This window comes from Rhinopithecus roxellana, chromosome 12 (assembly GCF_007565055.1).
Source record: "Rhinopithecus roxellana isolate Shanxi Qingling chromosome 12, ASM756505v1, whole genome shotgun sequence".
Lineage (NCBI taxonomy): Eukaryota > Metazoa > Chordata > Mammalia > Primates > Cercopithecidae > Rhinopithecus > Rhinopithecus roxellana.
Genome location: NC_044560.1, coordinates 13,459,462 through 13,475,376, shown reverse-complemented (window position 1 = coordinate 13,475,376; position 15,915 = coordinate 13,459,462). Strand labels below are relative to the sequence as shown.

Genomic DNA, 15,915 nt, shown 5'->3' with positions numbered 1-15,915 from the left:
ATGTGCTGGACAAGGATGATTCACATCCCAGGTGGGGTGGAGTCAGACGATACGAGATTTCATCACATGCCTCAGAATGGTGCATAAATTAAAGCTGATGAATTATTTATTTCTGGAATTTTCCATTTAGTATTTTCAAACCACAATTGACCATGGGTAACTGAAACTGGAAAATGAAGCTACAGACAAGGTGGACTACTGTATAACAGGAAGCTTACTATTTTTCTAATCACTCATAATTCAGGAACACTAATGCATTTTTTAATAACAGCTTTATTAAAGCTAGGGCAGTAGATGGTTCTTACTAAAATGGTATAGCATTGAGGAGTGGTAAATGAATAGTGGCTGCTTTGGTTATTTTTTGAGACAGGGTCTCACTTTGTCACCCAAGCTGAAGAGCAGTGGCACGAACGTAGCTCACTGCAGCCTTGACCTCTTGGGCTCAAGTGATCCTCCTGCCCCAGCCCCTAAGGTAGCTGGGACTACAGGCGCATGCCACCATGCCTGGTTAATTATTATATTTTTTGTGGAGACAGAGTTTCACCATGTTGCCCAGGCTGGTCATGAGCTCAAGCTATCCCCCAACCTCGGCCTCCCAAAGTGCTGGGATTACAGGAGTGACCCAGCGCACCCAGCCCTAGGGGCTGCTTTTATAGACACTAAAAGACCTTGTTAAGCTGGATTGGTGATTGTACTTTGATCATTATTGATTTGTTTCTGTTGTTTTGAATCTCTTAATTTCTTGAAGAATGTTGTCAATAATTCTATTAAATATCAAATTTTTGGTATAGATTGTCCACCAAAAAAAGTTGAGAATTGCTGCTGTGAGGATTACAGAATAAAGTAAGGAAAAATACTGTGGGGAAAAGGACTAGTAGAGCATCAAATCATTTATTCAGTCCTTTACTCATTAGTATATGTAAATGGTATAAGTTCCTTAGGGAAAAAAATGGGCAAAATGAAACCCAAGTCTGCTAATTGCTATGGAAATTACATTGTGCCTTTGCTATTAACAACTAAAAAGTAGTTAAATACGTTAAACAACTCACAATGGACAACAGGCAGTTATAATAATCCCTGAAGGAAGAAAAACAAGGTGAGTCCAACAATTGCCCCCATTTAGTACTGGGGTCAGTTTTTAGGTCATATTGTAGGAAATCCAAATGAATTCTAGATTTCTGAGTTGAGAAGATAAAAATAAGAATTCAGAGAGGCCAAAAAGGCTAGAATTTATAGGGAGACCCCTAAAGGAAGGAGCTGCACCAAAAATGTTCAGAAACCTGAAAGAGAGGTCTCCTTACGTTTTTGGCTGAGCAGTAATCTGCACATGCATGAGAAGAAACTAAGATTGGGGAAGTACCCACCAAAAGACCATAGGCTGAACAATTTCTGGGGCTTAAACAGATCTGGGAATATTTCATGTTACCATAAACCAGAATGGAGAGACATGGTATTAGATAGGAATTGGGTAGAGTTCACAGAAAGGTTATGCCTTAGTAGTGGGGATAAATTATTCCCAGAGTAAAAGCTGCTCTGGACTTGCCGTAACACAGTTTGAAAGCTTGAAAGGGTCAGATGGATCTACAAGTTACTGAAAAGTGTTCCACATCCTTTACAGGAATATATAAAAACCCAGCACTCAGCAATGTAAAATTCAAAATGTCCAATATCTAATACAAAATTACCAGACATGAAAAGATACAGGAAATTATGACTCATATCTGAGAGGAAAATCAACCATAGGAACAGACTTAAAAATGACAGATTATATAATTAGTATAAAGAAACTTTAAAGCAGCTGTTATGAATTTTACAAATATGCCCAAGGATGTAAAGGAAACTGAATACAATAAGGCTAGAAATGGAAGACATAGAAAAAGAGCCCAAATGTAACCTCTAGAAAGAAAAAATACAATATTTGAAATAAGAATACAATAGATGGGATTTGCAGCTGAGTAGAGACTTCAGAAGATCAGTGAACTTGGCTGGGCGCGGTGGCTCATGCTTATAATCCCAGCACTTTGGGAGGCTGAGGCAGGTAGATCACAAGCTCAGGAGTTCAAGACCAACCTGGCCAAGATGGTGAAGCCCTGTCTCTGCTAAAAATACAAAAATTAGCCAGGCATGGTGGCAGGCACTTGTACCCAGATACTCGGGAGGCTGACACAGAGAATTGCTTGAAGCTAGGAGGCAGAGGTTGCAGTGAGCCAAGACTGCACCACTGCAATCCAGTCTGGGTGACGGAGCGAGACTCCATAAAAAAAAAAAAAAAAAAAAATCAGTGAACTTGAAGACATGACAATATAGACTACCCAAATGAAGGGCAGAGAGAAAAGAGACTAAATAATATAAATGTAGCCCCAGGAAAGAAGGGAGCAGAGGTAGAAAAAATATTTGAAAAAATAATGACTGAATATTTTCCAAATTTGATGAAAACTCTAGCCAGCAGATTTAAAAAGTTCATTAAAGAGGGCCGGGCGCGGTGGCTCAAGCCTGTAATCCCAGCACTTTGGGAGGCCGAGACGGGCGGATCACGAGGTCAGGAGATCGAGACCATCCTGGCTAATACGGTGAAACCCCATCTCTACTAAAAAATACAAAAAACTAGCCGAGCGACGAGGCGGGCGCCTGTAGTCCCAGCTACTCGGGAGGCTGAGACAGGAGAATGGCGTGAACCCGGGAGGCGGAGCTTGCAGTGAGCTGAGAGCCGGCCACTGCATTCCAGCCTGGGCGGCAGAGCAAGACTCCGTCTCAAAAAAAAAAAAAAAAAAAAAAAAAAGTTCATTAAAACCAAACCCAAACATTAAAGACATAAAGAAAATTATGCCAAGGTACCATGAAAATAAAACTGCTGAGAGGCACATAGAGTTGTCAAATTAATAGAAATAGAAAATACAATAGCGGTTGCAAGGGGTTGCAGGGAAAAAGGAATGGGGAAATACCGAGGAAACACCATATTGTAGGAAATACTGGGGAAGTACCATATTAGTTAATGGGTATAGCGTTTCAGTTTTTCAAAATGAAAAGATTTACAGAGACGGATAGTGGTGATGGTTGCACAACATTATAAATTTGAATTCCACTGAGCTGTACAGTTAGAAATGCTTGAGATGATGGCCGGGCGCGGTGGCTCAAGCCTGTAATCCCAGCACTTTGGGAGGCCGAGATGGGTGGATCACAGGGTCAGGAGATCGAGACCATCCTGGCTAACACGGTGAAACCCTGTCTCTACTAAAAAATGCAAAAAACTAGCCAGGCGAGGTGGCGGGCGCCTGTAGTCCCAGCTACTCGGGAGGCTGAGGCAGGAGAATGGCGTAAACCCGGGAGGCGGAGCTTGCAGTGAGCTGAGATCTGGCCACTGCACTCCAGTCTGGGCGACAGAGCGAGACTCCGTCTCAAAAAAAAAAAAAAAAAAAAAGAAATGCTTGAGATGGCAAATTTTTATGTTATATGTGTTTTACCATAATAAAAAATTGGGAAAAATCAAATTGCTGAATGAAAGTAATACACAGAAAAGCTTAAAATTAGATGGATAAAAAAAGAATTATTACTTACAGAGGAATCAAAATAAGAATTACAGTGGACTTCTCATCAGAAACTATGCATGTCAGAAGACAATGGAATAATGTAAAAGTTCTTGGGAGAGGTAGGAAGACAAAAAAAAAAACTATGAACCCATAATTCTATACCCAGTGAGAATAACTTTCAAAAATAAAAGAAAAATAAAGACCATTTCAGACAGACACAAACCTAGAGAATGCATTATCAGAAGACCTGCACTACATGAAAAGTTAAAAGAATTTCTGTAGATAGAAGGACTATGACACTAGAAAGAATCTTGAATTTACACAAAGAATTGAAAAGCACTGGAGGCCAGGCGCGGTGGCTCACGCCTGTAATCCCAGCACTTTGGGAGGCTGAGGCGGGCAGATCACAAGGTCAGGAGATCAAGACCATCCTGGCTAACAGGGTGAAACCCCATCTCTACTAAAAATACAAAAAAGCCGGGCTTGGTGGCGGGGGCCTGTAGTCCCAGCTACTTGGGAGGCTGAGGCAGGAGAATGGCGTGAACCCAGGAGGCGGAGCTTGCAGTGAGCCGAGATCGCGCCACTGCACTCCAGCCTGGGCAACACAGCGAGGCTCCGTCTGAAAAAAAAAAAGAAAAGCACTGGAAATGATAAAGTTAAAATATATTTTTTTCTTATTTTAATTTCTTTAAGAGATAATTGAGTGTTTAAAAACAATATAAAATTAATAATATATGTAGAAGTAAAATGTATACAAAAGTAACAGAAAAGATGGAAGGTAGGAAATGGAAGTGTATTGTAAAGTTCTTACATTATATGTGAAGTAGCGTACTATTATTTGACTGTGATAAAATTAAAGATGTATACTGTAAACCTTAAATCAATCACTATACATAATTATAGCTAATAAGTCAGAAATGAAGATAAAATGGGATCATAAGAAATATGCACTTAATCTCAAAGGATCCAAGAAGAAAGAAACAAGGGCCCATATAACAAGTAGGAAATTGATAGGTTTAAGCCCAACTATCAAGTGCTACATTAAATGTAAAAGTTCTAAACACTCCAATCAAAAGGCAGAGTTTGATTAGATTAAAAACCAGGACCTAAGATATGTTGTCTTTAAAAAACCATCTTTAAATATAAAGACACATTCCTTCCAGCAGAAGTGTGAAGAAAACTCAATAATTAAATATAAAGACACAAGCAGGTTAAAAGTAAAAGGACAGAAAAAATATAGTGTGCTAATAGTAATCAAAAGAAAGCTGGAATGGCCGTGTTAATATCAGAAAAACAGACTTTAGAATAAGGAATATTACCAGGGATAAAGCAGGGTATTTCATAATGATAAAGGGGTCAATTCACCAAAAAGATAAAAATTATAAATATTCATGCACCTGGTAATAATGCTTCAAAATACACAACAACAATCAACAAAGCTTAAAAGAGAAATAAATTCACAATAATATAATATGGGAATTTCAACATTTCTCTCTTAGTATTGATAGAATGAATAAATTGGAAATCAGTAAGGATGTAAAAGACTTGAACAAACTATCAGCCAGTTCTACCTAACTGACATTTATAAAAACCCCCATTCAACAACAAAAGGAAAATTCAAATCAACAACAAAAAGATAACTAGGGAATCCTCCTGACTACTTGGAAATTAAACATCAGACTTCCAAGTAAGCCATGTATAAAAAAGAAATTACAATGAAAAAAAAAAGATATTTTAAACGGAAAGAAAAATGAAAACACAACATGTTAAAATATATGAGATGCCACTAAAATGGTGCTTACAGGAACATTTAAGATATTAGATACATGTATTAAGAAAGAAGGCGGCACTGGGTGCGGTGGCTCATGTCACCTGTAATCCCAGCAATTTGAGAGGCCATGGTGGGCAGTTCACTTGAGGTCAGGAGTTCAAGACCAGCCTGGCAAACATGGTGAAACCCTATCTCTACTAAAAATACAAAAAGTTAGCTGGATGTGGTGGCGAAAGCCTGTATTCCCAGCTACTGGGGAGGCTGAGGTGGGAGAATCACTTGAACCTGGGAGTTGGAGGTTGCAGTGAGCCGAGATTGTGCCATTGTACCCCAGCCTGGGCAACAAGAGTAAAACTCCGTCTCAAAAATAATAATAATAATAATAATAATAATAATAATAAAGGATCTAAATTCAATTATTGAAGCTTCCACCTAAAAAGCTAGAAAGAGAAGAACAAATGAAACCCAATGTAAGCAGGAAGAAAGAAAAGATAATCATAGAGGTCAATGAAATAGAAAATTTAGAAAAACAGTAGAAAAATATCAATAAAACCACATGCTGTTTTCTTTTAAAAAAACCAATACATTGGTAAACTTCTAGCCAGACTTGACAAAAATATGCAAAACACAAATGACCAATATCAGGAATGAAGTAGGGACATTACTACAGAATCTGCAGATATTGAAAGGATGATAAATAACTTTATGCCAGTAAGTTTCATGACAGATGAAATGGAAAAATTTTCTTGAAATATACAAATTACCAAAGCTCAGTTAAGAAGAAATAGATAATCTGAAGAGCCTATATCTATTAAGTTAATGAACTTTGTCATTAAAAATCTTCCCACAAAGAAAACTCCAGGCCCAGACGGCTTCACTTGTAAATTTAAGGAAGAACTAACACCAATTTTATACAAACTGTGCCAGAAATTAAAAGAGAAAAAAAACACCTTCCAACTCGTTTCATGAAGCAAGCATTACCCTGATGCCCAAATCAAAGACATTTTTAAAATGAAAAAGAAAGCTACAGATTAATAGCCCTCGTGAACACAGATGTGAAGGGGTGGCCTGCCCTTCCACACCTGTGGGCGTTTCTCGTTAGGTGGAAGACTTGAGAAAAGAAATGAGACACAGAGACAAAGTATAGAGAAAGAAAAAGTGGGCCCAGGGGACCAGCGCTCAGCATACAGAGGACCTCCACGCTGGCACCAGTCTCTGAGTTCACTTAGTATTTATTGATAATTATCTTTACCATCTTAAAGAAAAGGAAGTGGCAGGATAACAGGATCATTATAGGGAGAAAGTCAGCAGTAAGACATATGAATAAAGTTCTCTGTGACATGAATAAGTTTAAGGAAAAGTGCTGTGCCTTGATATGCTTATGTAAACATTTCCATAAACCTTTTTAGTGCATAAAGAGCAGCATTGCACTAGCAAGTCCCGCCTTTCTCCCTAAGGCGGTTTTCTCCTTTCTCAGTAAACAGAACATACAATCGGGTTTTATACCGAGATGTTCCATTATGGCCCAGGGACGGGCAGGAGACAGATGCTTTTCTCTATCTCAACTGCCAACAACCGCCAAGAGGCCTTCTTTCCTATTATACTAGTCCTCTTCAGCACAGACCCTTCACGGATGTCAGGCTGGGGGACGATCAGGTCTTTCCCTTCCCATGAGGCCATATTTCAGACTATCACATGGGGAGAAACCTTGGACAATGCGTAGCTTTCCTAGGCAGAGGTCCCTGTGACCTTTGGCAGTGTGCGTGTCCCTGGGTACTTGAGATTAAGAGAATGGTGATGACTTTTAACCAGCAAGCTGCCTTCAGGCACTTGTTTAACAAAGCACAGCCTGCACAGCCCAAAATCCTTTAAACCTTGAGTCACCATAGCACATGTCTCTTGCAAGGACAAGGTTGGGGGTAGGTCACAGATTAACAGCATCTCAAATACAGAACAAAATGGAGTCTCTTATGTCTACTTCTTTCTATATAGACACAGTAACAGTCTGATCTTTCTTTCTTTTCCCCACACAGATGCAAAAATCCTTAACAGAATTTTAGCAAATTGAATCCTTCAGTTTATAAAATATATGATAATATCTTATGACCAGGTAGCATTTATTCCAGGAACACTAGGTTGTTTTAACATTTGAAAATCAATCAATGTAATTCAATTAATATATTCACAAAGAACGATTATATGATCATCTCCATAGATGCAGAAAAAGTATTTGATAAAATTGATCACCTATTCCTGTTAAAAACTCTTAGGAAACTAAGATGAGAAGTGATAACAAGGTTTTATTTAAAAAAAACCTACAGTTAACATTGTACTTAATGCCGAAAGACTGAATGCTTTCCCATTCAAGCCAGTAACAAGACAAAGATGTCCACTGTTGTCACTTCTGTTCAACATTGTACTGGATGCCCTAGTCATTGCAATATTACAATAAAAAGAAATAATAGGCATACAAATTAGAAACGAAGAAATAAAACATTTTATTCATATATGACATGATTATATATGTAGAAATTCCTAATTGACAAAAAAGCTACTAGAACTAAAAAAAAAGTTTAGCAAGGTTGCAGGATACAGTATCAATATATAAAAACTACTTAAATTTCTGTACACCAGCAATAAACAGAAATTTAAAAAATTTTAAGACCATTTTTATGACATAAAAATATGAAATACTTAGGAATCAGTTTAAGAAAATATGTGTAATATTTGTACACTGATTAACTGTAAAATATTACTGAGAAATTAAATAATATCTAAATAAATGGAGAGTGTACCATATTAATGGAATATAACACTCAACAAAGTTAAGATGTAAATTCTCCCTCCCTAAATTGTTCTATAGATTCAATGCAATCTCAATGAAAATCCAGGGAGTGTTTTTTTTTTTGTTTTTTTGTTTTTTTGTTTTTTTGTTTTTTTTTAGCAGAAATTGACCTGTAAGTTATATGGTAATTCAAAGGGGCTAGCACAAGAGCTAATATAGTCAAAATAATTTTGAAAAATAAGACAAAGTTGGAACTACCTGATTTTAAAACTTATTCTAAAGCAAGATAGTGTGCTGTTGGTATACGGATGTACACACAGTTCAAAAGAACAGAATAGAGAATCTAGAAATAGCACTATATATATCTAAATAAACACATACACACACAGTAGATTTTTGATTAATGTGCCAAGATGATTCAGTGAAAAAAGGATATTCTTTTTAGCAGATGGTGCTGGATTAATTGAATCTCCAAATGTAATAAAATGAACCTGACCCTTACCTTAATACTGTATACAAAATTTAATTCAAAATGGATCCTAGGCCTAAATGTAAGAGCTAAAACTATAAAACTTCTAAAAGAAAATGTAGGAGAAAATATTTGTGACCTAGGCAAAAATTGCTTAGATCTGACAAAAGAAATCTTAAAACCTTAAAAGAAAATTTTGACAAATTTGATCAAAATTTTAAAATTTGCATTCAAAAGATAATGTTAAGAAAATAAAAAGGCAGACATCAGCTGGGGAGCAAATATTTTCAAAACATATGTGATAAAAGGCTTGTATCCAGAAGGTATTAACTTTTACAACTCAGTAATAACCCAATTAAATCCAATCATTTTTGGTTTGTGTGTGTGTGTGTGTTTTTTTTTTTTTTTTTTTTTTGAGATAGGCTCTTGCTCTGCTGTCCAGTCTGGAGTGCAGTGGCACTATCATGGCTCAGTGCAGCCTTGATTTCCTGGGCTTAAGCAATTCTCCCACCTCAGCCTCCAGAGTAGCTGGGACTACAGGCTGGCTAATTTTTTATTTTTTGTAGAGACGGGGTCTCATTATGTTGCTTACGCTAGTCTCAAACTCCTCACTTCAAGCAATCCTCCTGCTTCAGCCTCCCAAAGTGTGGTGATTACAGGTGTGAGCCACCATGCTTGGCCCCAATTTTTTTATTTTAAAGGCAGAAGATTTGAACACACTTCACTAAAGAAGATAAATAAGCACATGAAAATGACAATGAGATACCACTGTAAAATCACTAGAATGTCTAAAATTAACAAGATTGAGCAAACACATGTTGGTGAGGATGTAGAACAACTGGAACAAAGTACTGATCTATGCAACAATATGGAAGAATTTCAAAAGCATTACACTAAGTGAACAAAGACACAAAAGAATGTCTACTCTATGATTGTACTTATGTGACATTGTAGAAAGGCAACAATTGTGACAGCAGAGCAGTGGTTGCCAGAGCAGTGGTTGGGAGGGTACTGACTGCAAAGGGACACAAGGAGCTTCTCAGCATCATAGATAAATTAATATCTTAATAGTGGGGGTATTTAACTCGACTGTAAACATTTGCCAAAACTTGGAATTGTACAACTAACACTGATTAATTTTATTTGTATATACATTATATCTCAGTAACGCGAAATTTAAATAAAAATAGGCCAGGCGTGGTGGCTCACGCCCGGAATCTTAGCACTTTGGGAGGCAGAGGCAGGCAGATCACCTGAGGTCAGGAGTTTGAGACCAGCCTGGCCAACATAGTATTTTTAGTCTCTACTAAAAATACAAATTACAGGTGGTGGACGCCTGTAATCCCAGCTACTCAGAAGGCTAAGGCAGGAGAATCACTTGAACCTGGGGTGGGGGGTGGCGGAGGTTGCAGTGAGCCAAGATCACGCCATTACACTCCAGCCTGGGTGACAAGAGCGAAACTCTGAATCAAAAAATAAAAATAAAAGCCAAGCCTTTGGTAGTTCTGTCAGCAACATCAACAGTGACTTCTTATGCAGTTCCTACTGCAGGCAGCACAGTGTGCTTGGGGCTTTGGGTCACTGGACTTGGTAGATCTCAGCTGGCACCCATACCATTTCTGTCTACCCTGTAGATAGAACAGAACCCATTTGCAATAATTAACCAATGTGAAATGATCTCTACAAAGGCTGTGTTTTGCTGTTTCAGGTGCTTAGGAGAACATGCAGTAGAGCTTTTCATCAAACAAATGGAATACGTCACAGTATTTTGCTAACATGGACAACTCTGCACAGAAAAATGAACGCACTGGCAAACATCCCAGAGGTGCCATTGAAGTACAGAAAGGTACACATGTCTTTGCAGGGAGGAGATAGCTCCTGACATATGCTTATTTTAGTACATAAGAGCAAATTTGGGGGGAATAGTAAATCCTGGGTTATATCCACAGGGCCATCCTTATAGGCATATCAGATAGATGATTTTAGGCCCTACTGTTTCAAGTGTGATGATTAGGAAGAAACTGTGAGAAGAAAGGATGAGAGAAGAAGGAGGAAGTCTCTTTAAAAATAAAAAACAGGCCGGGCGCGGTGGCTCAAGCCTGTAATCCCAGCACTTTGGGAGGCCGAGGCGGGCGGATCACGAGGTCAGGAGATCGAGACCATCCTGGCTAACACGGTGAAACCCCGTCTCTACTAAAAATACAAAAAACTAGCCGGGCGCGGTGGCGGGCGCCTGTAGTCCCAGCTACTCCGAGGCTGAGGCGGGAGAATGGCGGGAACCCGGGAGGCGGAGCTTGCAGTGAGCCGAGATCGCGCCACTGCACTCCAGCCTGGGCGACACAGCGAGACTCCGTCTCAAAAAAAAATAAAAATAAAAATAAAAAACAAATAAACAAAACCCAGACTTGTTATTTCCATGTATCTGGTAAGAATCTCTATCCTCAAATTTAGATATGTAAGAGATCTTTTTTTATTTCCTAGAACCCAACTTGAGTTATGACTGCAAACCCCCATTCTGCTAGGTTGTTGGAAAGGATAACTCCAGCCATTATCAGCATAAATCCTGTCTCCCTCATGGCTGTTTCAAGTTTGGAACTTTCCCAATAGTTAGTGTAATCTTGGGAGGCTGGGTTGGGGAGGGGAGGAATACTCAGGTCGTTGGTTAACCATCCACATTGGTGAGATCCCCAGTGTCCTAGCTCACGTGCTCCCTTTGGTTTTGCTAGTTTTCTGGCAAACTAGTGTTCTGGTTTGTTAGTGTATTCTGGGCCATACCTGTGGTTTAGGAATTCTTGCTGAGACTGGAAACATCATTTTGAGATCCTCCTAGGCTCTAGTGCTTTTTCTTTCAAGGCTATTATCACCTCCCTGGTGGGCTTCCAGAGTCACTGCTGGTCTCAAATCCAGAGAAATCTCTCTTTCTTCCTCCCATCCTCTGATTTTGCACTCTCTTTTTCTTTTTTTTTTTTTTTTTTTTTTTTTTTTGAGACGGAGTCTTGCTCTGTCGCCCAGGCTGGAGTGCAGTGGCCGGATCTCAGCTCACTGCAAGCTCCGCCTCCCGGGTTCACGCCATTCTCCTGCCTCAGCCTCCCGAGTAGCTGGGGCTACAGGCGCCCGCCACCTTGCCCGGCTAGTTTTTTGTATTTTTAGTAGAGACAGGGGTTTCACCGTGTTAGCCAGGATGGTCTTGATCTCCTGACCTCGTGATCTGCCCGTCTCGGCCTCCCAAAGTGCTGGGATTACAGGCTTGAGCCACCGCGCCCGGCCTCTCTTTTTCTTTAATATTTCTTTAAATTGAAGCATAAGTATATATTCAGGAAAAGTGCACAAATCCTAATTGTATAGCTTAATGAATATTCACAAAGAAGACACCACCTGTGGAATTACTTCTCAGACCAAGACAGAATGTCAGCAGCATCTCAAAGCCCTTGTCCCTTCTCAGATATGATCTCCCCCACAAAAGTAAACACTGCGGTTATCCTGACTTCCCACATCATTAATAACTTTAGTTTGTTTTTGAACGTTGTGTAAATGTGAATCATACAATATGAACTCTTTTCTCTCAGGCTTTTTTCACTTATGTTTCAGAGATTTAACTTCATGTTGTTTTATCTTATATATCAGTAATTTGTTCATTGTATTACTCTTGTTTGAATATACCACAATTTATTTATCTATTCTACTACTGAAGGACTTTTAGGCTGTTTCCAGTTTGGGACTATTATGAATAAAAACTTCTGTAACTATTCTTGTGCTTGTCTTGTGGGACACATGTTTATGTATTTCATGGGTCTATACCCCAGGAGTGGAACCACTGGGTCATAGGGTATGTTTAGGGTAAGCTTAGTTGATATTGCCAAACAGTTTTCCAAAGTAGGTGTGCCAATTTTACCTCCTTACAAGCAATATATGTGAATTCCACCTGCTCCAAATCCTCACCAACATTTTTTTTTTTTTTTTTTTTTTTGAGACGGAGTCTGGCTCTGTCGCCCAGGCTGGAGTGCGGTGGCCGGATCTCAGCTCACTGCAAGCTCCGCCTCCCAGGTTTACGCCATTCTCCTGCCTCCACCTCCCAAGTAGCTGGGACTACAGGCGCCCGCCTCGTCGCCCGGCTAGGTTTTTGTATTCTTTAGTAGAGACGGGGTTTCACCGTATTAGCCAGCATGGTCTCCATCTCCTGACCTTGTGATCCGCCCGTCTCGGCCTCCCAAAGTGCTGGGATTACAGGCTTGAGCCACCGCGCCCGGCCTCCTCACCAACATTTTAAGCTCATAATAGTTTTAATTTGCATTGCCTTAGATCAATGAGATTGAGCACTTCTTCATGTTGACTGGCCTTTTGGATATTCTCTTTGGAGAAGTGACTGTTCAACGTTTTTGCCCATTTTCTTCTGCTGGGTTTTTCTTTCTTTTCTTTCTTTCTTTTTTTAAATATGTTTATAGGAGTTCTTTAAACCGTTCTGTCCTTATTTATAGGGGTTCTTTATTCTAGAAACAAGTCATTTGTTAGCTATAGGTAAATGTCTTCCCCTATCCTGGGACTTTGCTTTCCACTCTCTTAACAATGTGCTAAGAAACGGAAACTCTTGATTTTAATATAGCCCAATTTATCAGTCTCTTTATGTTTAGTGTATATGTCTATTCTATTAATACTTAAGAAATCTTTGCCCATCCCAAGATAGTTTCTTCTAGAAACTCTATTACTTTACCTTTTACATTTGGATCTACAATTCACTTGAAATTGTTTTTGTATGAGGAAGATGCCCAAGTCTGTTGTTTTCCATGTTGACCCAGCACCACTTATTGAAAGGCTGCTCATTCTCTACTACTCTGTATTGCTGTTGCTATCTTTGTCATAAATCAAGTGTCCAGGCATATGCAGCTCTGCTTCTGGATTATTTATTCTGTTCGAATATCATACTGTTCTAGTTACTATAACTTTATAACTCTTTAGTAGCATAAGCCCTTCAACTTTGTGCTTCTTTGTTTATGCTGGCTATTCTTGACCCCAGTGCATTTCCATATAAATTTATTTTACTGTTTTATTTTTAATTTTTATGGATATGTAATAGTTGTACATATTTATGGTGCACATGTGATATTTTGATACAAGCATACAATGTGTAATGATCAAATCAGGGTAGCTATAAAAATTTTATAATCAGCTTATTAATGTCTTAAAAAAATCTCTACTCTCATTCTAATTTGGATTACATTGATTCTATAAATCAATTTAAGGATAATTTACATCTTTACAATAAATATTAACGTATCTAATCCATGTATAGATCCTTTTAAGTTACCTTAAATTGTTCTCAGTGTTTTAGAGTTTTCTATGTAGAAGTCTTACATATCTTCATTATATCTATTCTAGGCATTTGATTTTTATGCTGTTATAAATGGTAATTTTAAATTTTATTTTAAATTGTTTGTTGCTGGTGTACAAAAATATTAATTGATTTTTGTATATTGACCTTGATTCTGGCGACCTCACTAAATCCAACTATTACCTCTTATAGGGTATCCATAGATTCTTTTGCAATTTCCCCATATTCAGTCTTGTCATCTGTGAAAATGACAACTTGATTTCTTCCTTTCTCATCCATATATTTTATATTTTATGTATTTTTAATATATTTTATGTAGGCATTTGTATTGGCTAGAGACCTTCAGTACAGTGCTGAATAGAAGGATGATAGCAGTTGTACTAGTTTCACTCCCTATCTCGAGGGAGAACTTTTAATATTTCACAATTTGGTATCATGTTTGCTATAGGCTTTTGTTATAGACACCTTTTATCAGATTAACAAAGTTTGCTCCTATTCCTAGTTTGCTAGTTTTTCTTTTAATCATCAAAGGATATTAGATTTTATGAAAAGCTTTTTCTGTATCGACTGAACAGTTACTTCACCAAAAAAAAAAGATATACAGAGGGAAAATAGCATATGAAGGAATGTTCAGCATCATTAGTCATTAGGGAAATGCAAATTAAAACCACAATGAGATACCATTACATACCTAATTGGATGCCTGAGATTAAAAAGACTTCCCATTGCTGATGAGAATGTGAAGTCATGGAAATTTTCATACACTAATAGTGGGGATGTACGAAAGTACAATGACTATGAAAAATAGTTTGGCAGTTTTTTAAAAAGTTAAACATCTGATCTAGTCATTCCACTCCTAGGCATTTACCCCACAAAATGAAAGTTTATCTCCATTTAAAGACTTGTAGATAAAATACTCATAGCAGTTTTATTTGTAATACCCCAAAACTGGCGACAACTCAAATTTACATCACCAACGAATAAACATCATGTTTTTATACAATGGAATACTACTCAACAATAAAAAGCAATGGAGTATTGATATATCAGCAACAGAGATGAATCTCTTAGTAATTATGGTGAATGAAAGAAGCCAGATAAAAAGAGTACCTGTTACAGCTATATGATTTTTTTTTTAAATCTATTGAGATACTCATTTGGTTTTTCTTTTTTAGTTCGTTAATATGATGAATTATATTGATTTTCAAATGTTAAACTATTTTTGCATTACTGGGGTTGGTCATGATGTATTATCTTTTTATATATTGTGTGATTTGATTTGCTAAAATTTTTCTAAGAATTTATGTATTTACGTTTATGAGGGCTCTTGATCTCTAGTGATCTTTTTCCCTCTTGTAATGACACCATATAGTTTTGGTATCAGGTAGTGGTTGCCTCATTGAATGAGTTTGGAAATGTCTTTTCCTCTTCAGTTTTCTGGGACAGCTTGTATGGAATTGATAGGTGGAGTATTCTATAAATGCCAATTAGGTCAGGTTAGGTAATAGTTTTGTTCAAGTTTCATATATCTTTACTGATCTATCTACTTGTTTAAATTATTGAGGGAGATGTTTTGAAATCTCTGACTATAATTTTGAAATTTTCTATTTTTCTTGCAGTTTTACCAGTTTCCGCTTCTTATATTTTCTATCTCTTTTTATTGGGTACATCAGCATTTAGGACTGTTAGATTCTCTTGAGGAGCTGACTCCTCATAATGATCCCATTATGAAATGACTCTCTTTAATGCAGGTAATATTTTTTGCTCTGAAATCTACTTTATCTGATAATATCTATCTTTTGCTTAGTGTTAGCGTAATAAATCTTTTTCCATTGTTTTACTTTTAACTTATTTCTGGGTTGGTATTTAAAGTATGTTTCTCGGATGTAACATATAGTTGGGTCTTATGCAATCTGAGAATCTCTGTTTTTTAATTGGGATATTTAGAGTATTTATGTTTAATGTGATTATTGGTGTATAAGTTTGTCTGTCATCTTGTGACGTGCTTTGTTTGTACCATCTGTTCTTTATTTACCT

General features: G+C 37.7%; 1 protein-coding gene across 4 annotated transcripts in view; it reads left to right on the top strand.

Annotated features, from left to right (window-relative positions):
• The window catches only part of STPG1 (sperm tail PG-rich repeat containing 1), a 61,081-nt gene that overhangs the window by 4,322 nt on the left and 40,844 nt on the right, over nucleotides 1-15,915 (top strand). For all 4 annotated transcript variants that reach the window (XM_030913435.1, XM_030913434.1, XM_030913436.1 and 1 more), the window contains one exon: nucleotides 10,261-10,398. In XM_030913435.1, the coding sequence (XP_030769295.1) occupies nucleotides 10,329-10,398 (70 nt within the window). In that variant the 5' untranslated portion in view covers nucleotides 10,261-10,328. The remainder of the gene's footprint in view (nucleotides 1-10,260; nucleotides 10,399-15,915) is intronic.